Genomic DNA, 23,050 nt, shown 5'->3' with positions numbered 1-23,050 from the left:
GTGTGTGTGTGTGAAAAAGCAGCTCAGAAACGGGGCCTCATTGTCTGAGGAAAGGCCATCTCCCCCCTTCTGCCTATCTATCTTAATTGCCACTGAAGTGAAGTGAGCCAGGTCTGTGTTCCACTACCCAAGTTTTCCTGGAAAAGACCAGAGGCATCCATCCTTCTGTACGCTTTCTGCTGCATCAGCACTGATCACTGTATTTGGAGTGTGATCCCCTTAGAAAGGTTGTGGGGATAAAGCCATACGTGATATTGAAGCCTATCACCTTAACACAAAATTAACATTGCCGAGGTACTTCCCTTCAAACTGACATCTAAATAAGAACCCCACTGATTGTGGGGTTCTCTTCAAGATACAAAACTTAGGCTTAAAGTGCTCTGATTTCCAAAGTTAGCTGTTTTCCTTTCTAAAAATAAGTACTTAGCTTGTTATTTTACCCTCAGAAGTCTTTATGCATTTATCTCAAAAAGTAACAAATAAAATAAACCTGACTTTAACAGAGAACATATCATTTTTTAATATTAGTAATAAAATGTATTTGTTTTTATTCCCATCTGAGAAACAGTATGTCATGTTCTCTAAATTCTAGGAATTGGTTTATTTTAAATACAGGTTATTTATTGTGGAAACCCTTTATCTGCAATTTTTATGGAAAAAGGAAATAGTTTCTCACTATGACTGTTATATAGCACAGTAATTTACAGAAGAGCAGCAATTTGTTCAAGATGCCCCGTGAAGTGAAAACCTGACTACGCGTCCCCCAACGCTTCCTGCCAGGCTTGCAATGACTCCAGGCAGGTGATCAGCTGGAGACGCTCAAACGTAACTATAAAAAGAAGAGGCAGGTCCTTATGTTACATCATGGAAACAGAAGCTATGTAGCATTAAAGTTTTGTATTTTGAGGGTTGGGATCTTTCCTTCTTTTTTTCATCCTGACACTAACCACAGAGATTGGCATAAACCTAGAACTTGTGTTATGGGTGGATTTTCCAGCAAAGGGGATGAATTCACAGTAATGCATCCACATTTTCTTTCTAAGTCACTTATCCGTTTCATGTGACCATGAAATAGAGTAAAGCTAGCTGACCTACCTAGAAATAAAAACTATAACCTTTATCAGCTTTGTCCCACGGTCCAATCATCTGAGCTAACCAGGCAAGGAACATTGGAATAAGAAACAGTTTGCTTCCAAAATTGCACACTTGCCACCTCTTTTATACCAAAGTGTTTGTGATGTGTTAAGTTTAAAAATCAGTGTATCTAATTTATGTATTCATTATGATCTCACCTATAAGTGGAACCTAATCAATAAAACAAACATACAAGTAAAATATAACCAGAAACATGGAAATAAAGAACAAACTTACAGTAACCAGAGGGGAGTGGGGAAAACAGGGAATGGTGGTCAAGGAACATATACAAGGGACAGGTGGACAAAGCCAAGGGGGGTGGGATGGGGGCAAATGAAGACAACTGTACCTGAACAAGAGTCATCAGTGCAGATAAAATGTAGCATGGTGATTAAAACAAAAGACAGATGATTTAATTATTCATAAAATAATTATATTAGAGTTGTTATACTTAATTAAGTATAGGCAATCTCAATTATACTTAAATATGAAGAAAACTTAAAGGAAATCAAACTAGATCCTTATTCTGGTAAAAAGTTCTCATAACTTAAGGAAATAAATCTGTCCTATATTCACATATGAGGAAGTTAAGGGTCCACTGAAAATGTAAACTACTGGTTTTTGCTTGACTTCCCCAGGTTTCTTACCCAAATATTCCAAATATTGACTTTAGTGTTTGCCTTAGGTGTGAAGCCTCTATTTCTCTGGGGCCAGTACCATGAAATAATACAATCCAGGAGGCATAAGAAAATACCTGATCAACAAAAGTGCTCAATAAACAATTTTTTTAATTAAAAGAGTGTGATATTTAGATTAATTAACCAAAGAAGATCATGAACCAAAGAAGATCAAATAGGGAATTTTGTTGGAACTCAAATGAAGATGCCTCTCAGCTCTGAATTCTCTTTTCTTTTAGCCTGGGCCCATTTCTATAGAGGAAAATCCAGGCATAAGCATCTTAAGCATCATGAGTGAGGCTGGTTTAGAACCTCAGCCTCATGTTGCAGCCACATTTGAGTAACTCAAACCAAAACTCCATCATTCTCCTGCTAACTCCGGCTGTGCCACATTTGTCCAGAGGCAGTGCTGTCTGTGGTGGACACAATATGGTCCAACACTTAGTTATTTCAATCTTGTCTTAAGTGCATCCTTAAATCATATGAACACTGTAATTTTCTAAGTATAATGAATAGTTGGTATTAAGTTAATTTTAATACTGACACATCCTTTGAAAAAACAACAACAAATAAAAAATAGGAATTTCTTCATGGAAAACCAACCAGTTGCTATTGTATACCTTTCTTTGCAGGTATCTCTTTTTATCCCAGAACCATAGCCTACCCTCTAATGTGATGTGGGCAGGGAAGTACATTGTTTTGCTCACACCCACAGCAACCTCCACTTCTCTGTGCTGTCTGCTTCAGTAAGGACCTAGAGGTGCACTTGCTCAAGAGCACAAACACTCAGCTCCCAGACAGATGGCACCATTCGGCTGCCACTCAGCTCCACCATGCACCTCAGTAGAAGGCTTTGGTCCCAGGAAATATTTACTCTCAGCTGAGTTGTCTTACTGAACTGACTACTTTGAAAATGACCAAATAATTTTAAAAATTATCATTTTATATTACTTAATTAGAGACCTTGAGAAATCAAGTTCATAATTCTTACAGGTTAGATTAATCCTATTTACTTGATATGGTAAGAATTAACCTGTTGTTTTAAAAATTATTTGACAAAAATGGGATTATTCTGCATGTTACTGATCTGCAATTTGCTTTTACTATTAAATATGCTTTGAACATCTTGTCACATCAGTATGTATTCCATTCTCTTAATGTCATCATACTGCTTCATTGTTTATACATATCTTTATTTAAATGGATTAATAATGGAAGTTCATACTGGTTTTAGTTTTTAACTGCAACTAATAGTAGTTTAGCTAGTATTTTTAGACATTTGTATGTTGAAGTTAAATTAATCAAACAAATTCCTAAAACTGGAATTTTATGCACATTTGCTTTGACTGGTGTGGCTCAGGAGGTTGGGCATTGTCCCACAAAGCAAAAGGCTTTACACTCAGTTGGGGCACATGCCTGGGTTGTGTATTCCTTCCTGGTTGGGGTGTGTACAGGAGGTAGCTGACCCATGTTTGTCTCTCACATCAAAGTTTCTCTCCCTCCTTTTCTCCCTCCCTTCCCCTCTCTCTAAAAATAGATAAATAAAGTCTTTTAAAATTGTATGTACATTTTAAACTTTGACAGTTTTTACATTGTTGCCTTCTAGAAATTACTCATTTGGATGCTAGTACAGACACATACACACATGGTTAAACACACGCATAAAACAACTCTTGACAATGAACACCAACACTTACCTGCCTGTTACAAAGACATAGGCATGAGATGGGCTGCGGGGGACTTTAAGTATCATAACAACAACAAAAATGTCTTGCTCACTGTTTGACAACCCCTTCCCTCCCTCACTTGACACTTATTAATCCTACAAGCACTTGTTAAGGATCCTCTTAATGCAAAGCACAGAACTAGAGGCTGTGGGAAAGCCCATGGTACTAGAAGACTCAGTCTCATTTTGTAGGGTAATCACCCTAAAGCCATGCCTAGTACATGATCACAGGGCAATACAACAACAAGTGCAGGAGTGCCCTGTGCAAATGGGCAGTACAAGTTTCCTAGGTGACTGAAAAAAATTCTGTGAAGTTTCTCCGGGAATCGTTCTCTGGTAGAAGAGTAAAAACGTTTATATTTTATTTTATTTGGTTTTGTATCACAAAAAATATGACATCTATCACAAATTATATCTTAGGAGTAAAACCAAAAAGAAATTGAAGAAATTAAATTGCATAAGGCCAAACAGCTATGAGTAGGCACAAATATTAACTGCATATTTGTAAATACAGAATAGTAAAATGCCTATGTGCCTTTTCTACTCTGTGTATGTGGATGGTTAGCATATCTTTTTTTTTAAAACTGTATGAATATTTCTTGAATCTAGATTCAAATCATATGGCAAGCGAGTTAGAAACACCAGGTACACATGTCAGGGGCTAGGGCACCAGACTACCCTGGCACACTGTCAGGCCAACTGCTGGACTGTTGTTTGGCATAACTACAAGTTTCCCCTGCTGGTGGCTCATGTTCCAGGTTCCTGGCTGGGCCCTGCCATTTGCCCTGCATCGTTCTGGGCAGGGAGGCAGGCAGGAAGGCACAACTGGGGATAGTTGAGCAATGAGGGGCTGCTGTGACCACAGCTGGTGCCAACAGCCTGGCACACAGCCCTCCCTCCCCCCTTCCTCATTAAGCACTGCAAGCAAAGGTTGGAGGTACCTTAAATATATACAGAATCTTGCACAGTTTACTTACTTAGTTACTAAGTTTTTTTTTCTTTCAATTTAAAATTTAATTATCCCTGTGCTAAAGGGAAAACAAGATATTTCCATCACCCATTTTCCCCAAGGACAACAGTACATTTTCTCACAGACACTTTTAAGACACATCAAAGTGTCTCTAAATGTGGGAAAAGAAGAACAAGTTCAGAATAAAGAGAAAATATTTACTATTAATAGCAGTTAACTTATTGTAAAGAGACATTTCTCAGCAAAGCAAAGGGGTCTTGAAGGTTGTGTTTATGTACCAATGCACACAAACACACACACATATATTCTCTACTCTCTTTTTTTACTTGCTGGGAATATTTATTTTAAATAAACAGACCATTTTAAAATCCAGATGACAGAGAAACCTTAAGGAGCACAAGATAAACAGATTCTGCTCTTTTGCCTCTTCAAGAACTGAGTCTCACCCCAGTGTCTTTTCTCCTTCTAACCTCATCTGGATCACCCGCTGAAAGCCAGTAACCTAGTTCTGCTCAGTCTAGTGCAGCTTGGGAGCAAGTTCAGAATATCTCTGAACTGGTCCCGCCAAGATTGAGGAACCCCAAAGTCGTTCACCTCTAGAGATAATCCTGTAATCAGCTCAACTCTACTTGCCAACCCTTCTGTCATCTTGGGGGAGAAGCATCTTTACCTCCTTTCAAGCAGTAACCTATAAAAAGTTTAATTTGGTTTACATTTCCAATGTCAAAGTGAATGCAATGTTATCCACTTTGGCCTAAGAGAAAAAGAAACTGGCTTGCTCTAGGTCTTAGGTGTCTGTTTCTGTCCCTGACCCATCCCCCATCCTCTTGGTTTCTCTAGATGTATAAAAGGCTCACGTGGGCCTGTGGTCTTTCTACATTATCTCAAAATTTTAGTTCTTGTTCTCAAAACAGGCACTCAATTTTTACATTGAATGATTAGCAAAGCAAAACATCCCAGTTCCTGACCTAAGAAGCAATGAAGCTCTAAACTAGGAATTCATTGATGTTCCCAAACTGACATTGTTCAGTGATCAGAATAAAATGCATACATAAAATTCTGGCCAGTTTGCATACCCCATTCTTCTACACACACACACACACACACACGCTAACTGTTTTTAACCTATGACTGTGGCATGCATTTGTCTTTGTTTTATACAGCCATACATTCAAGGTCTTTATCATTCAAGGTACATGAAGGTTGTGCATTTAATCTTTAACATGGTTGTAGAAGATATAATTCACAGAGTAGAGAATAGATAAAAATAAGCACATGGCAGCATGGTGCCAAATCATCAGAACACAACATCTTATCAACAAATAGAAGTCATTCTTCTTTATTTCTTGAGCAAAGCAGTTTCATATGATAAATAGCTTTCAGTCAGAATAGCCAAACATGCAATATGCATCTTTTTGACATGTATATTCTAATAGTACTTTAGGCTGTAAGATTAAAATAAGAAAAATCCCTGTGTTGTGTGTGGACAACAAACACTAGTTGAATCTGCATTTTTTTTCATTTTTCATCTCCCAGAATTTGGCTCAGTGAGTGTATGTTTGTACTTTACTGGCTATTATTAAATGATCAACTTCTAGTGACCTTCAAGTACTGTTTTCTACAGTTTTATAAGGGAAATAATGTGGATCACTTGTATTTTTATAGAAAACACTGAATTTCACATCATGCTTCAAAGGTCTTGTTTTGTTTACAGAGATCAGTGTAAAATATTACATGCGTCCAGTGTTTACATTTACGAGACTGGGTTCTAGATGTGTGACCTTGAGAAAGACACCTACTCAAGTTTCAGTTTCTCTATCTTGCAAAGGAAAAAATTGGGTCAGATGGTTTTTAAAAATAATACCTAGGTCTAATATGGTATCATGAATAAATCATAATTTTTTTGTTAATCTAGAAAGTAGGTGGGTGATGAGGGAGTGAAAAATGAAAAAATGAAAAATGGAAAAATGAAAAAATTTTGAGGGCACGTGGCCCTGGACTGGTCTTCCTTCTACGGGCCTCTGCTGGGAAGCCCTGCTGACCCCACTCTGTGACCCTTTCCAGTCAGTAATGCAGGAAGTCAGCTGTTCCAAGGTTTACATTCTCACTTAGATACTAACTTCCACTTTTTATGATGGAAAGCTAAACTGAAGCTGCTGGGAAAATTGGAAAAGTAGAATTTTTATACATACTTTCATACATACTAGTTTACATGTGTGGAAGAAAGAATTGGGTTTTTATAGCAGGCTGCCTTTGACTAAAACTCCATCTTTGCTACTTGTCTAGTTGTTTGGCCTCTTTGAAATTCATCTCTGAAACATATTATTATTTTCAAATGGGTAAAATACCTACATGGGTGGTATTGTAGAACAAAAGCAACTGAGCACACTGGCTACTTAAGTTTGATCTGTGTCTGCCGTGACCCCATCCCCTCTCATTTGCATCTCTTAGCCTCCACAACTCCAAAGAATGCACATAAACACCTAGGCTGAAGGATGAAATCAATTCTGCAGATGTCAAATTAATCATTCATATGAAAGCTCTTTGAAAAGGGTGAAGATCTATGCAAATTCAAAACTGCAAGATAAAAAAATTTGGTACAGTTTCTAAAAAACAATAATTCCTACTAGACAAAGAGTATATATAAACATGTGCTGTGCAACTGTGCCCATTTTGTGGGACGGAAGGGTATAGGGAAGGCCACGAAGGGACAATCAGGAGGCCTGAATCTTAAATGCAACTTTCCTTCTTACTCTTCATCTGGGCTGGTATGTGTAGTGTTAGAAAGTATAGTATAGCATCACAAACACTGGTCCTAGCTCTCCAGCTGCTAGGTACCTGAGCTTGGACAAATTACTTAGCTTCTCAATTTCTCATGATAAAAATAGGAATAGTACTACCTAACTCAAAGACTTATAGAGATCATTAAAGATAATGATTGTGAAGAATCCCATATGAAGTTTTACTCAGAGAACATGTTCCAAAAGAGTAGTTAGTGATTATTTTTATTATTTTTTAAAAAGAGTTTATTTATTTATTTATTTTTAGGGAGAGGGGAAGGGAGAGGGACGGAGAGAGAGAGAAACATCAATGTGAGAGAGAGACATCTATCAGTTGCCCCTCTTATGTGCCCTGACTAGGGACCGAACTCATAACACAGGCATGTGCCCTGACTGGAAATCAAACCAGTGACATTTTGCTTTGCGAAATGATGCCCAGCCAACTGAGCCACAATGGTCAGGGCTATTTTTATTATTACTTTTGAAAAATAAGTCTGAATTAGATGATTGAAGGTTTTTTTTTTGTTTGTTTGTTAGTTTTCATCTTCAAAATTAGACACTTGTCCTTTGTTTTTCTAGCAAAGTACTCCTTGCAAAGCTTGGCATGCCCTGAACTTAGGGTTCTGGGAGCCTGACCAGATTTACTAAGAAGAGTATTCAGACTGGGCAATTGTAAAAGCAAAAGTTATCCTATCTTTACAAACCCAGTTGGTGTAGCCAGTATTCTGCCACAAGTAATTCTGCATGTATTCCTCCATCTTCAGTTTATACTTACAAATCACAGAGCCATCTCAGATAATGAAATTGAGTGCTGAATATTTTTGCAAGCTATTATTATAACATCTGAAAGAATATTATAAACACATACAAGATGTGACTATATGGTAATGAAATGAATTTTCTTGTGCAGCACAAAGACTCATTAGCTTAAAGCCAGGCTCTGTGCTGTTCTACAGAAGTTGCATGTGACATTTCTCACTAATGGCTCATGCCATCTCTGTCTATCTGTCTCTGTCTCCCTCAGCCTTTGGAAATGCAGGAATGCGCTTGTGTGTAAATTAATAGCTCTGCAGAATCTAAATGAGAGACCCAGAAAAGTCCTTTCATTTTCTGAGTCCAATAAAGAAAACAGGGTCCTCTTCCTAAATTTATATTTGACCAGAATTGTTGTTCCTAAATATAAAATGAAATACTTATTTTATGGAAAATAATGTATTATACCATTCTCAGAAAACTAAATTGGGACTTTGTTTTTAATGATTTTACTTTTTACATTAAAATGTGATTATCAGCTAGAGAGAAGAGTAGGTGCACAAACTTACTTTCTTCATCAAGGAGATTTTCAGCAGCTGATAGTAACCTCATCCTGTCTTCTGGGTTTTTAATGTTTAATTCAATGAGATGACTCTCTTTTATATCCTTTAAATCTTCTAGTGTCTCATAACCATTGAGCAAAAGTGTTGATGTGTATTCCTGTGTGGGAGAAAAACAATATGTATAATATGAGCTAGTCAGACTCAAATACTTTATTTGTAGTTCTCTGTAGATTTAAACAAAGTATAGAAATAAATACAGAAACCAAAGGTGTCAATAAAACTTTTGCTTAACTTTATTTTACTTGTACTAATTTCCCACATATAAACTCTAGGGCCTTTGAAAGAGTGTACTGTATAATTTTAACCTTCTGGAAAGACAGATATAAAGAAGAATATCTTAAGCTATACAATGCTAAGTAATGGATCAATTAAATAGCTAGACCATTCACCCTATTTGGAACTTTTTTGTTCTCAAATTGCTAAATTGACAAAGCTGGCAGGTCCTTAAGTCTATCAACAAAATGTCTCTAGTAGAATATATTACAGCAGTATTTTTGAATCTACATGTCTTGTTTTCTTGATCGCAAAAGAACGCTATTCTCATTCATTTATTGGGGTAGGTTAGAAATGAATCTGAAACAGATAGAATTTATATAAAAAGTGAACTTGGGATTTTGGTTATAAACCAAAGAAATTCAAGACTTTCTACTTAATTAAAAGTTTTTATTAAACTTTACAAAAATGCTGTGTTTGGAAAAAGAATTGTTGCCTTCTTTCAGCACATACATCTTGTCCATCATTTGCGTCAAGATAGTTTAAAATTCATAAGCTTCTGCCTGACTAGTGTGGCTCAGTTGTTTTGGTGTTTTCCCACAAAGAGAAAGGTTGCAGGTTCAGTTCCCAGTCAGGGCACATGCCTGGGTTTCAGATTCTGTCTCCAGTTGGGGCATATACGAAAGGCAACTGATCCATGTTTCTCTCTCACATGGATGTTTCTCTCCCTCTTTCTCCCTTTCTCTCCTTCTCTTTAAAAATGAATAAATAAAATCTAAAAAATATATAAAATTCAGAGAATTCTGATTTCAAGGTCTGTACATTATTTATGTATCCCCTGTTCCTGCTAACAGCATAAAAGTTCAAAGTGAGTTTGAATACTTTTCAACTTTCTCAAAAATTTCTCCCCTTTTACTTGATCACTATTTCAATATCCTTATTTTAGTTATTAAAATTCAGTAAGAAAAATATAAAAGTTTTAACTATCAGGAAGAATATATTACCAGTCCTTTATGTACAAAAAAAAAGGTAGTAATTCTTTAAAAAAATATCTGAGAAGGAACACTGAATTAGAACAGAGAAAACCAAAATTCCCATTCTGACATAATCACCTAACTGTAGGTTCTTAACTAAGTTATTTCACTTTTTTAGACCTTGGTTTTCTCATAGGTCATGGAACAAACAAGCAAGGGAGGCAGGATTCAAACTTGTGCTTCTTCTTCCAAGGAGCACCCAATTCACATAGTGGGGGCACCAGTAGTCACATAGAAAGACCTAGATACTGTGTCTATAGACAGTACTATATCTAGATAATTCAGGGCAAACAGTGAAGGAAAATTTAATTGGCTATTGCCTAATAAATTTTAAAAACTATCAAAGTATTACTGTGTTAATTTTTAAAACGGGTTGCAAAAATATAAGTTGAGTGAGCTTAGGTATATTGAATGTACACATCATTTAAGAAGGTAGATATTTTACTAATATAATGAGAAAATAATTGGACTACAAAGGTAGACAGCACAGTTTTCTTAACACAATTATTATGCAAGCTTAATGGTTTCTGTTTCCTAACAAATTACATTTAAAACAATATTATTTAATTATTTTCACTTGACTTGCTTTTGATCTCTGCACTACAGAAAGAAAATACAATTTTCTTTTCATTATTTTTCTTTCACTTCTTGGGATTTTTATATTCAATCTTCACACTCTCTTTATCATTCTCACTTACAAGTTTTCTCCAGGCCTCTTATTTTCTTAGGTATTTTTTATTTTTCGCTGCATTTGCTCAACATTAATCTCTACCATCATTGCTAAGTACCATTAGAGTTTAGTCCAGAGGATATTATATCAAGACTCATTCTTGAATAATAAAAGTAATAAAGAAGAAATAAAAACTGTTCCTGATAAACAGATTTTCCTTTGCTATAAGTCATGTATATTTTTAGACAATTCTGTACAAAGACTGACCTACTCTCTTCAATTATTCTGTCTATATGCCAGGAAAATCAAATAGGCCACAGGTTTGCTAACCTGAAGGTGAATCCTCTCTAAGAATTCCTGCAGAGTCTTGTATTTTTCTGTTCCACTTCTTCGGTGTGCCTTTATTTTCTTGGGGGCTGCTTCCTCTTCTGAGATGACATCCACATAAATAAACTTGAAGTTTCCCACCTTGTTGTTTAACATTCCAGTCCACATCCCCATTGGTGTTTTGCAAATAATGTCTATGATGTCTCCTTTCTAAGGACAAAGAAATATGCAAATCAGATTTCAGAGAACTATGGTGCTGTGACAGTTGTCAGAAAGAATGTAATCATAGAAAATAGAATAATGAATGCATTGTGTTAAGGGATTCCAAGGCAACGGAAGTAAATCTAAGGGGATGTTTCTTTTAAGTTTGAGGAAACTATTAGTGAAAATGAAGAAAGCAACATGCTTGAAGAAAAACTCCTACACTTGATGACGTGTTTTTGTTTTTGGTATCATAACAATTTATCAATTTTATTTGTAGACCACAATGTAATTTTACATAAATTCATCTATGCCCACAACACAATTTGTAGTTACCTATACAAAGTGTCATTATTATTAACATTAATGACATTATTATTCTAATTAATACAGAAACCACCCTCACAAACATTAAAAAGCTTCCCACAAGTTTATTGGAAATGAATGGCAGAATCAGAATCCAAGTGGTTAGAACTAAAAAATGATTTATCCTGTCAAAGCAACGTATATGTAGCAAAACTCAAGCCATCCTTCCTAAAGTGGCTCTCATATGGGAGAAAAAGGAGAAAGAGAAGTCTGTGACTCTGTATTTCTACTTCATCTGAAAAATTCACTTACAGTACAAAAATAAACATACCTGAATCATTGCATTCATTTAACATAATGAAACTGTGCAGAATGTACAAATCAAATAAATAATAAAAAATATGTGTGTATACTAAGGATAAATTATTTTCTTAATTATTCTAGAGAACACAATTCTTAGATTGAGCTCCACAACAAAGTTTGTGTTCAAGTGTGAATGAAGCACATTGTGATAAACAAACTAGTCTTTTCCTTTATTTGCATTTGAGACTCTACATGGCTATATGCTGCCAGTTATTGGCAAAAGTAGAAAACCCAATAGGGGTAATTATTTGTAAAGAAAATTGATATCTATGCAAATATAGTGCCTACATTTCAGAGACATAGTTACTCCATTGAGACTTACAACTTTCTACCCCAGAGAAGACATTATGCTTTCTGATAGTTTTGCCATATTAAGGATCTACCCTCAAACAAACAAAGCATTAAGTTGGCCTACTAAAAATATTTTTTCCTGCTGTTCTGGTCTTTCTGATTTGTAATAGCCTGACTTTCAGACCATATGAGCTGTTCATCTAGTTCTTCCTTTAACTATAGGGTATCAAATCCTAGGTTCAATGGGTTCAGCCAAGCAGACCCAGAAAATCCAGAGAAGCTCTAATGGAAATTTCTAAGCATGGCAGCCTTCTGCTGCATTCTTCCTATTATCTTTAACACTTGTAAAAAAATGTATATTCCAGGAAAGGTCACAAGCAAAGACTCAATTTCATTTTGGATAATACCATTTATAGAAACATCAGAAATCAAATTTTAGTGGTAACTGTGGGATTCTTATTGTGTCTTACAAGAGCTCCACAAACATTACTTAAGGCAGCACCAGAGTTAGTGAACTGCCTGATACGCAGGGAAGGTAGAAAGGTGCCCTGAATCAAAACATGTTCAGTTTATTCCTTTCTACTACTCTCCTACCACACCCTTTACTTGACTACCTGCAACCTTTTTCCAAGACAAGGGCTAGGAAATGGCTAAGGGGCTAATAATGAGGAATAATGTTCTCTTCAATCTCCAGCTAAGCTTACTTTGACTTGATAACCATAGAATGGATGAAGAGAAAAACTGAGTGCCTTCAATGTTAAATAATAATATCAATACTTCATAACTTATTAAATTATTGCTTAATGTTGGCTTGGTGTTGATGGTATAAAAAATTCATAAATCCTGTCTTTTAGCTATATGGCACTTTGTGTTAGTAAAAGGAATAATTTAACTTCTATGAAATATTTTAACTCTAAACTTTCTTCTGTTTGTGCTATGTAACCACCTCCCCCACTTGAGTGTAAGCAGGACAATGAAAATGAAGGATTTCCCATCCATGATTACATTGTGTTTTATGATAGAAGGGACTATGCAGATGTAAGTAATGGCTCAGATTAGTTAATTTTGTAATTATCTCAGTGTTTTCTGATTTAATCAGGTAGGAGCAGTTTAAAATAAAGTGATCTGAAACTCATTCATGAATGAGTTCTTCTCCTTCAGGCCTTAAAGAAGCAAACTGCCACATTACAGAGAGAGGGCCATGGCTGGCAGCCTTCAGGGGCTGAGAATGGCCTCCAGTTGAAACCAAGCAAGAAAGCCTGAGCTTTACTCCTACAACTGCCAGTGAGCTTGGAAGATGACTAGAGCCTTAGGTGAGATGACACCTTGATTTCAGCCCAGTGAGACCTTAAACAGATGAGCCATGTCTGAATTATTATCTACAGAACTATGAGCTAACTAGTAAGAAATTTGTGCTGTTTGAAGTCCCAGAGTGCGTCTAATTTGTTATACAGTAGTAGAAAATGATATAGAGGATAAGACTAAGAAGAGGGAATTCAGGGGGGGAAATCATTGGTAGAAAGATGTTTGGTTATTCAAAGTAACCAATTCAAGTATTGAATTTGCCTGGGCCAAGTCTGGTTCCCAAGGCCTTTGCTCTGCTGAACTCTTGCCTGGTATCTCCACCTCTTTATTCTCTCCTTGGTGTTGTTATTTTCACTTCAGGAATTATCAGGCAGAGCTGGGCACCCACTTTTCAGAAAAACATACATAATTCCATCTTCCCTGATAGGCTTTAATTCTGCATTATCTATGTAACAGTAACTTATGCTAATAACCTCACAGGATGATCCCCCTACCCTACCTGGAATGTTTGTTTAAATTCTGCCACGGTAAACCAGTCCCTAGTTCTACTATTAGGAAGAACACACTCACATCTACTCCCAAGAGTTCTCAGTGCTTGCGCTTCTGAAATGGATCACACAACCAGCATTAGATAGACCACACAGAATGCAGATATGATATACACGCACCTTGATTTTGAGGGAGTCAATGTCATAAGGGCTTGGTGTGAAATCAGTATGCACTCTGGCACGGCCACAGAATGGTCCAGAGTAGGGGCAATCATCATCCAGTCGAAAGCTGTCCCGATTACTCGTACCATCTGAACAGCTTGTTATGCCACCTGAAGAAGGCAAAGCAGAGGTTAATAGTTTTCACCGAAGGTTCATAACATTCTGAACCATCATCTGGAAAAAACTAAGCAGGGACAATACTCAAACAGTAGAAGACATCCTCCTGAGGATGCTCTAAGTCTCCACCTAGTTTCTGTCTCCCAGGCACTCTCCATCAGCAACCTCTGTCCTCTAAGCCACTTTTGACCTTTCTTCAGCCAACTTGACCACCCTTTCCTCAACCACTAACCCAAATACCTTCTGACTTTGATTTCTGTGATTTGTGATCTTAACCAGTAGAAGAGTGTTTTGGGCATTGGATACTTGTTAAAGCAGTAGGCAGGATAGATTAACTCCTTGTACAAGCCAGAAAATTTTGTACAGGTGATTTTTGAAACAGTTCTAAACTGGACTTTTTAAACTTCTTCAAATTCTTGTTCTTTGGTCCCCTTCATTTTTGGCTTTGAACAACAGAGGATAAAGTGAAAAGTGATTCCATTTTGCCACTTGTCTGGGGGCAAGAATGGTCCCCAGTGAAAGTAACTTTCAGTTTCCCTATCACACTCAACTGTCATCTCACTTTCTCCTTCACTGTGGCCTTTTGGTGTCAGGTCGATGATGGAATAACCTTGGTTTCTCTACCATGCATTATAATAACTGTGGAAATGAGGTAAAGGTCCTTAGGGATGCTACATATTGTATGTGAGTTGGTGTAAATGAAAGGTGAGTTCCAATTACAGAAAGTAAGTTGTATGTAACAGCTAAGTGGGTCACCATCTACTTATACCTTCTCTTCCATGACCATGCCAGGCCCTGGCTTTTTATGGCACATTCTCATTAAAACAATCCTTTCCACATTCAGCATCATAACTTAGAATTCTAAAACTTCCAGCAGAAATGAATACTAATGATATCTGAATTTCACACATGCAAAAACTTCGCCTTCAAATGTTTTGCAGTAGCTTTTTTTTAAATAAAATAACAGTTTCATAGCCAATAGAAAAGTAGAAATAAAATTCAAGATATTTGAAACATCTGGTCTTTGCTATACAACTTCAAATAACAGAAGCAGTTGATTTAAAAGGAAATGAAAAATCAACTTTGCAAAAAAAATTTTAAAGTCTTTAAAAGATTAGAAGGATGTGTAACAGTATGCATATAAAAAGTGATAAGCACCCTACAATTGCAGTAGTTTCAACCAAATATTGTAGCTGAATATATGACTGAATCCTGAGTGATATTCTTCTTAGAAAAATGTCAATTTTTTAAGAAAATCCTTATTGAATATGTGCTGATTCCTTTTTGTAACCTAATTGGTGATATTTTTACTTTTAAAATATTTACATATTTTTCACTCTTTACTCACTAATGCTGGGTGGAAATCTAAAAAGTAAATGTCAGAATTGATGTAAATGACAAATGCTTTTCAGATTTTCTTTTTGAGGCAAAGGAAGGAAAAAGTGAGAGAGGTCAAGAGAAAAGAGGAGAAGAAAGAGAAGAGGGAGAAGAAGGAAGGAAGGAAGGAAGGAGAAAGGAAAGGAAAAGAAAAGGAAGGGAAGGGAAGAAGAGGGAAAAGAAGAAAGGAAAAAGGAAAGAAGCAAAGAGGAGAAGAGAGAGAGAGAACAGAATTTTATTGTTGTAAGAGCTGTAAGTTGTTTTAAAAATTTTGACCCAAAATAATGCTAGTTCAACCCAGCATACATTTTTATTCTAGGGATGCATTTTTAATCACCCAACATGATCTTTTGAGGCAAATCCCCAAGAGCCCTGCTGATCACAGTGTTAAAAATTTCAAGATAATACATAATTCTATCTAATATATTAAGTCTATTTTAAATAATAGCAACTCTTTAGATTCAACACATCATATATTTTCACTATTTGTTTTATCAGGTAACTGGAACCTTGTTGCTAATTTGACAAACCAGTCCCCCAAAAGCAAATCTGTTGTTTCTAGTTAACTTAGATCCCCTGCCTGGGATCTTTTTCCTTATTTTATAACCTTACTTGATGAGCTCCGCCTGCTGTAGAGACTATCCATGGAATCACTGGCTTTGAGGGGGAGCTTTTCTGTGTGTGTCCCAATTATGGGGTCACTGTTCCGACATGGGAGGTCATCCTCTCCATCTTCTACATCCTTCAGAAAAACATATTAGAGGTTAAGGTCAGATAACTGATTTCCATGGAGAAGTGCACTGTGTGCATTGATTTAACAAACAAGTTATAATTTAGCAACAAAATACTTAGGAATCATTAATCTTAAGTTCAATTTCCAGCAAAACATTTTATAGTATACTTGGAAAAATTTAGACAGAACATTCCACACTATGGAATTCAACTAAAATTATAATGGTTCATTTTTTAAATTAGGGTGAATATTGTATCAAGACTATTTAACCAGAAAAGTTAGATTTATTGACATCTATGCTCTTTCTGCTAAAGAACTTTTATTTCTTCACATTCTCTTTATCACCTATTTACCACCATTACTAATCCTTTGAGAGCTGATATTAGAAGTTTAAACTCTGCACAGTTGTTTCATGTCAGTTATTTGCACCCCACCAGATCACTAGATATGAATAAAACATGTACACTTTGCAATTCTAAAGCAAAGCTTATCTAAGAAGCTTCACAAATCTCATACCATGCTTTCTACCTAGTCAAGTGAAAAGCAAATCTTGCATAAAATTAGAAAGACAGACAATTTCAAAACAAATTACATCTGCTAGAAAATATCTAAAATGTTTTCCATATTTAGATAGTTTGGACAAAAATCTATGAATTTCTTAATATTCATCAAAATGTAATTTAATATTCTCATTTTTGAGCTTTTCTAAACATTAATAAAACTTCAGAATATACATTTGATTTATACTCAGTTTGATTCTCTGTATTTACCCATTCCTTTGTTCATTTGCTCAGTCATTCACCACACATTTATAGAATATTTTCTAAGTACCTGACACTGTTTGGGAACTAGGAATAGCATGGGAACAAGATAACAGGGCCCTTGCTCCAGTGAGGTACATTTTAGTGTGTTAGGGTGTATATGAATGTGCATGTATATGGTGTTTGGGTAGGTGTGTGTAAACAAAATGAACAAGACAATAGTAGAGAAGAATAAGTGCTACAAAGAAAATAAAATTGGGTGATGAGAGGGAATTAGCTACTAGGATTAGGGTTGGGAAAAATTTGGTTAAATTTGGATGGAGTAGCCTCCAAAAACTTCCTCCATAATTTAATATATGTTCTGAATTCTTGACCTGAATGATGAGAAGATACAACTTATGTGAATATTTGGAGACAACTTCCCAAGCAAAAGGCACAGTGAGATCAAAATAACTAAACTCAGAATTAATTTGGGCTATGCACAGGGGAAAAACAAGAAAGGAGAGTGTTAGGATATGAGTTAAGAGAAGTAGACTGGAGCCAGGTCACCAAAGCTTTACAGACCACATGTGGTGGCTATAGAAATGTGCCATCCAGATTTTTTGCTGAGCAGCCCTTCTTTACTGACAGCCCCACTAGTGCCTCTTTGTATCCACCACTAGGTTTGCATGGGAGCTATGCTACCTGCCAATGACTGAAATGATGGGGTACTACTTGAGTACTAGTTGACTCCATTCTCATGGGATGTGGGGCTCCTCTAATGTAGTTAGAGGAAAACGGTAGTTCAAGGACTCTCCATCAACATGGCCAAAGTTTTTCAGAACAGGGTTGAAGTCTGAGACTCTAACTGATTCTCCTTCCTTCCTCTGCTTTTACTGGTGTCAGGCTTTCCCTGCGCACTTCTTTCTCTTCTTTATCCTTCACAGGCATGCTTTCCCTAAATCTTTGGCATATCTATTTCTATCTTTGAGTCTGCTTCTCAGACTGAAATGAACACACCATAGTAAGGGAATGTATTGTGAAGGTATTATAAAATTTTACCCAGGGGAGTTACATGTTCTGAATTTTATGTGTTCATAGATTTTTTTTACACATGCAGGATGGCAGTGGAAATAGTAAAGAAAGGAAACCAATGACATGATTATTATGCTAATCTAAGCAAGTGAGGTTGATTACTTAGTTTAAGGCATGAATAGTCTACATGAAGAAATTAGGGGCTTTAGATATACTTTGAAATTAGAACCAAAGGGATATGCTGATGAGTTGATGTTAAAAGTGAAAAAAAAAGGAATTTTGATTAATTATTAGGTTTTCTCTCTTCCTTCCTTTTTCTCTTCCTTCCATTCATCTGTCTGTCCTTCCTGGCATCTGGAGTTAGGACAGTATTGTGTGTTGCTACTGGGAAGACTGGAAATAATTTGTTTGTATAGCATGAAGAATCAATAATTCAGTTTTGTATATATTAGGTTTTAGATATACATTCAAATGATAACATTAAATAAGCAATTGGTTATGTAAGCATAACAGATAAAAAGTCATAGCTAGAGATGTCATTGAAAAAAAAACTGATGAGACTGGATGAGAGAGAGTAGGAGAAGAGTATAGATTGAGTAGAGCATCCAGGAACAAGCCTCAGGAAGGCTTAATATTTAGATGGACAAGGTAGAAAGCAGAGCTAGAAAGGGAAACTGAAAAATAAGAAAGGCTTTTCTAAAGCCTTCTTTTCTAAAGAGCTGAAGAAAAGTGAATGTTTCATATGTAATGGAATCATTACTTGTATGAAATACAGCCTAAAAGTAATGGAAGAAGAAAGAAAAGTGGCTACCGGATTTGGCAACACAGAGGTCAATACTGATTGTAGCAACTGTTTTAATGGAGTACTAGGGACAAAAGTCCTACTGAAGTGGGTTCAAAAGAGAGTGGACATTAAACATATAGATCAATGGAATATAATTGAGAGTCCAGAAGTAAATTCATATATTTATGATCAATTGATTTGCAACAAGAGTGCCAAGACAATAAATACACAGGAAAGAATTGTCTTTTTCACGAAGTATTGAGACAAGTGGATATCCACATTCAAAAGAATGAAGTTGGATTCCTATCGCACACCATGTAGAAAAATTAATGAATTCTACACTAAAATTTAAGAATTACAACTATGAAACTCCTAAAAGAAAAGATAGGAGTAAATCTTTTAAAACTTAAACAAATGGTTTATGTGATAAAATACTAAATGCACAAGTGATGAAAGAAAAAATTAGACACATTGCACCACATCAAAATTATAAATATATTTGTGCTGCAAATGACACCATCAAGAAAGTGAAAATAAAATCCACAGAGTGGGAGAAAATTTATGGTATTTCAAATCATACATCTGATAAAGTACCTGTAACCAGAATATATTTCAAAAATACTTAAAGGTCAACAATAAAAAGACAGGACTGTTAAAAAATGGGCAAAAGATTTCAATAAACCTTTTTCCAAAAAAGATATACAAGTGGCTAATAAGCACATAAAAAGAATCTTAACATTAGTCTTCTGAGAAGTGCAAATCAAAACCACATTGTAATTCCACTTCACACCCATTAGGATGGTTAGCATAAAAAAAAAAAAAACAGACAATAGCAAGTGCTGACAAGCATGTGAAGAAATTGGAAACCTTATATATTACTAGTGGAAATGTAAAATGATGCAAGTGCTTTGGGAAACAGTTTTCCAGTTTCTCAAAATATTAGAGTCACCATATATCTAAGAGAATATAAGGAAATAATATAATATTTCCATGCAGAACTTTGCACAAAAATATTTATATCAGCATTATTTATAACAGCCAAAAAGTAGAAGTAACACAAATGCCCATCTACTGATGAAAATATAAATAAAATGTGACTAATCTATAAAATGGAATATTATTTGGCAATAAAAAGGAATGAAGTACTGATGTTTTCTACAACATAAATGATATATGTTCTTCACATACTACATGTGTGTGATCTTTTTGAACCTCGGTTTACTGTATTAAACAGGGGTAACAGCACTTTCTCCCACCCAACTTCTTGGTACAATTTTTGAGGAAGAAATAGATGTTGAAGTCTTCCATAAAGAATAAGCATTTCTACATCTAGAAGAACATGTTAAACATTTTAAGAAAAATTTAATAGGAAAATACAAGTGATTAACAGAGTACACTTACCTTCTCCTCAGAAAGGGCTTTGACGTACTTTTTAGCCACTTTTTTCTTCATTGTCCAAGAAATGGCTCTCATCTTTTTACCTAAACCTTTTCCATTATTTGTATTTTTATTTTGTTCTCCATTTTCATTCATGAGTTCCCCCTCATACACCTAGTTAGAATTGTTTACAAAAGACAAGATAATAGAATAAAAAGCATTAATCCTAATACTTCTCTATAAGATAAAAGAATGTGACAATATAGTTAATACAATATATTTTATAATGTAATACACATTACAGTATACAAAGAATACATGAAATAGAATATATTCATCCATTCACCTTTAATTATTTCTCATATTCCCCTTGCTCACTATAGCAGTGTTTCTCAAAATGTGGCCCCAAGACCAGCAACATCAGCATCACTTGGAACAACCTATGTTTTAACAAACTCTTCAAGTGATTTTGAAACATGCTAAAGTTTAGAAACAAGTGTAATCAAGTATGGCCATACTTGTCCTGTTGCTGCCTCTCTTCATGTTCCCATCCAGGTTTGCACTTACCTGTGCCTTGGCTTTCCTGGAATCCACAAATGTATTCCTTCCTTCATCCAGGTTTCTAATCATATGCCAAGTAATAAGATAGCAATATTCTGATTGATAACCCTATTTAAAGTACCTCTCACTTGTCCATACTCCCTGCATATATACTCTGATTTATTCTTTTTCTAAACATTTAATAGTACTTGATAATATATTTGTTCATGTGATTATTGCCTGAATCTCCTACTATGATGTATGTTCTATGAGACTAGAGACTTTGCCTGTTTTACTGATTCCGGGTATTTAGAATACTTTTAGGAATATAACTGACTCACAAAATATTTTGAATAAGCAAAACTTCTCATGTGGAACTTTGGAGTGATTTTTTTTTTTCTTGGAGGATATATTTGGGTGACATGGCCTTAATATCTCAGGTTTGTAATAAAGGACCCTTGAAGGTGATCTAGTGTTGCTCATCATTCCAAATAGGTGGGCAGCTAGTCATTCTTTGAATATAAAAATCATGGAAACTTCTACTTAGTGAGCTTGAATATTTTAATATGAAAGTTTAACCATATAGTTAACACCATTATTAATCAATACTACATTTTGCTTCACGTCTTATCCCAAAGTACCTGTGATAAATATGAATGGACAGACAATTTAAGCCCTCATTGTACTTTATTAATTTCTACATTCAAGGTTATAAAGACAAAGATTTGTTGCTTAATTCAAAAAACCCTCAATGAAATATAACTTGAAAATGGTTTGAAATTTTAGAGTTAGCCTTTTTCTTCTCTCTTTTCTCTATTTAAACTTTATCTTCATTTAAAATTACAAATTAAAATAAAGAAGGAAGTATATTATTTAATTACTACCTGTGTTTATTTACCATAGCTTAAACTTTAAAAACTACCACAAATATTTTTAACTTTATTCTATCATTCTGTTCAGAAGCTTTAAAGAAACTACCTCAACATATTTTTCATTTTAACATTTATCTCTGCTGCTTTCTTTCATAGCCTGAATCACAATTTTATTTATTTATTTTGTGGTTGTTTTAATCCATCTCTCCTTAGACTCCGGGCTTCATTAAGTAAGGATTTTTATCTGTTATTGTAACAGTACTTTCTGAGTGCCTAACAGAAATTCTGTCATAGAGTAAATATTTGTTAAATGAATGAATGAGTGCTAGATTACTGAAAAATGTGCAATCTACTTTATCAGGTTCACTAAACTTTCACAAATACTAGGTCACTATTACTAGTTGATGAATTTGAATGAGCCTGAGAAACTTTTTAGGTTAATGCTATAATTATAAACTTAATAACAATGGAATTTATCTATCTATGATTATGGAAAGTTAAAGGTTTATATAATATGTTAACTGAAAATAAAATTATTCAGGGCTTGTATACATATATATACACATATATGTTTCTCCATAAGCATGTGTACATAAACTTATAAATGGATAAAAGGGAATGCATATAATATATATGTACAAAAGGGGGTATGTTGTATACACATGCATATGTAGTACTAATAAAGATATTTATAAAGTAATAATAGATGTCATTTTATTTTCACATTTTTGTCAGGAATAATTATTAAAATGAACATATTTTAAAATATTATAGATAGATACATCTAGAAATCTGAAAAGTATTTTGAGAAATAAGATCCAAGAAAGGAAAATTATTTATAAAAAATAAAAATAAAAATATACTATTTAGAATGAATAATTAAAAGTGAATAAAATCTTAAACCTATTGCTCTAAACCAATTAGATCATATGTGGTACACATATGAAATTCAGAAGCTTTCCTTAAGCTGCACTTAAAGCACTGATGGTTTGCAAATGTGTATGGAATGGGCACCACTGAGACATTTCAATGCAGGTGGTAGAAGTGTGAGTGCAATTGAGAAGCTGTCTTCTTTCCTTATGAAATTTACTATTAAGCTATTTAATCATCTCCTAAATGAAAGAAGGTGCAACTTAAATAAAATTTACCATATATATTGTTTTGTGGTGGAAATGCTCAGGAAATTTGGAATTGTCTGCATTATATGCGAGTCTCTTCTTAAGTTCACGTTGTGCCTTCCCAAACATCAGTTAGACTTTTTAGGTAGCTCTTTACTCCCACATGGTACTTACTGGGTACTAAAGAATTGTTTGTTCTTTTATCATAAAAATATATGCAAGGCTATGTTTTTTAAACATGTCTTCTTTTTACTATACTTTGCAAAAGTGATAG

The 23,050-nt window shown here is 35.0% G+C and overlaps 1 protein-coding gene across 2 annotated transcripts in view; it reads right to left on the bottom strand.

Moving 5' to 3' along the window:
- LOC123827073 (SAM domain-containing protein SAMSN-1) overlaps window positions 1-23,050 on the bottom strand; it is a 47,738-nt gene that overhangs the window by 4,874 nt on the left and 19,814 nt on the right. For both annotated transcript variants that reach the window (XM_045851375.1, XM_045851376.1), the window contains exons 3-7: window positions 20,271-20,420; window positions 16,190-16,319; window positions 14,042-14,193; window positions 10,911-11,117; window positions 8,610-8,760 (exon numbers count right to left, since the gene is read on the bottom strand). In XM_045851375.1, the coding sequence (XP_045707331.1) occupies window positions 8,610-8,760; window positions 10,911-11,117; window positions 14,042-14,193; window positions 16,190-16,319; window positions 20,271-20,420 (790 nt within the window). The remainder of the gene's footprint in view (window positions 1-8,609; window positions 8,761-10,910; window positions 11,118-14,041; window positions 14,194-16,189; window positions 16,320-20,270; window positions 20,421-23,050) is intronic.

Source organism: Phyllostomus hastatus, unplaced genomic scaffold (genome assembly GCF_019186645.2).
Source record: "Phyllostomus hastatus isolate PE091 unplaced genomic scaffold, TTU_PhHast_1.1 phas_contig_86, whole genome shotgun sequence".
Lineage (NCBI taxonomy): Eukaryota > Metazoa > Chordata > Mammalia > Chiroptera > Phyllostomidae > Phyllostomus > Phyllostomus hastatus.
The sequence above is the reverse complement of the archived record's forward strand: the minus strand, read 5'-3'. Positions and strand labels throughout refer to the sequence as shown.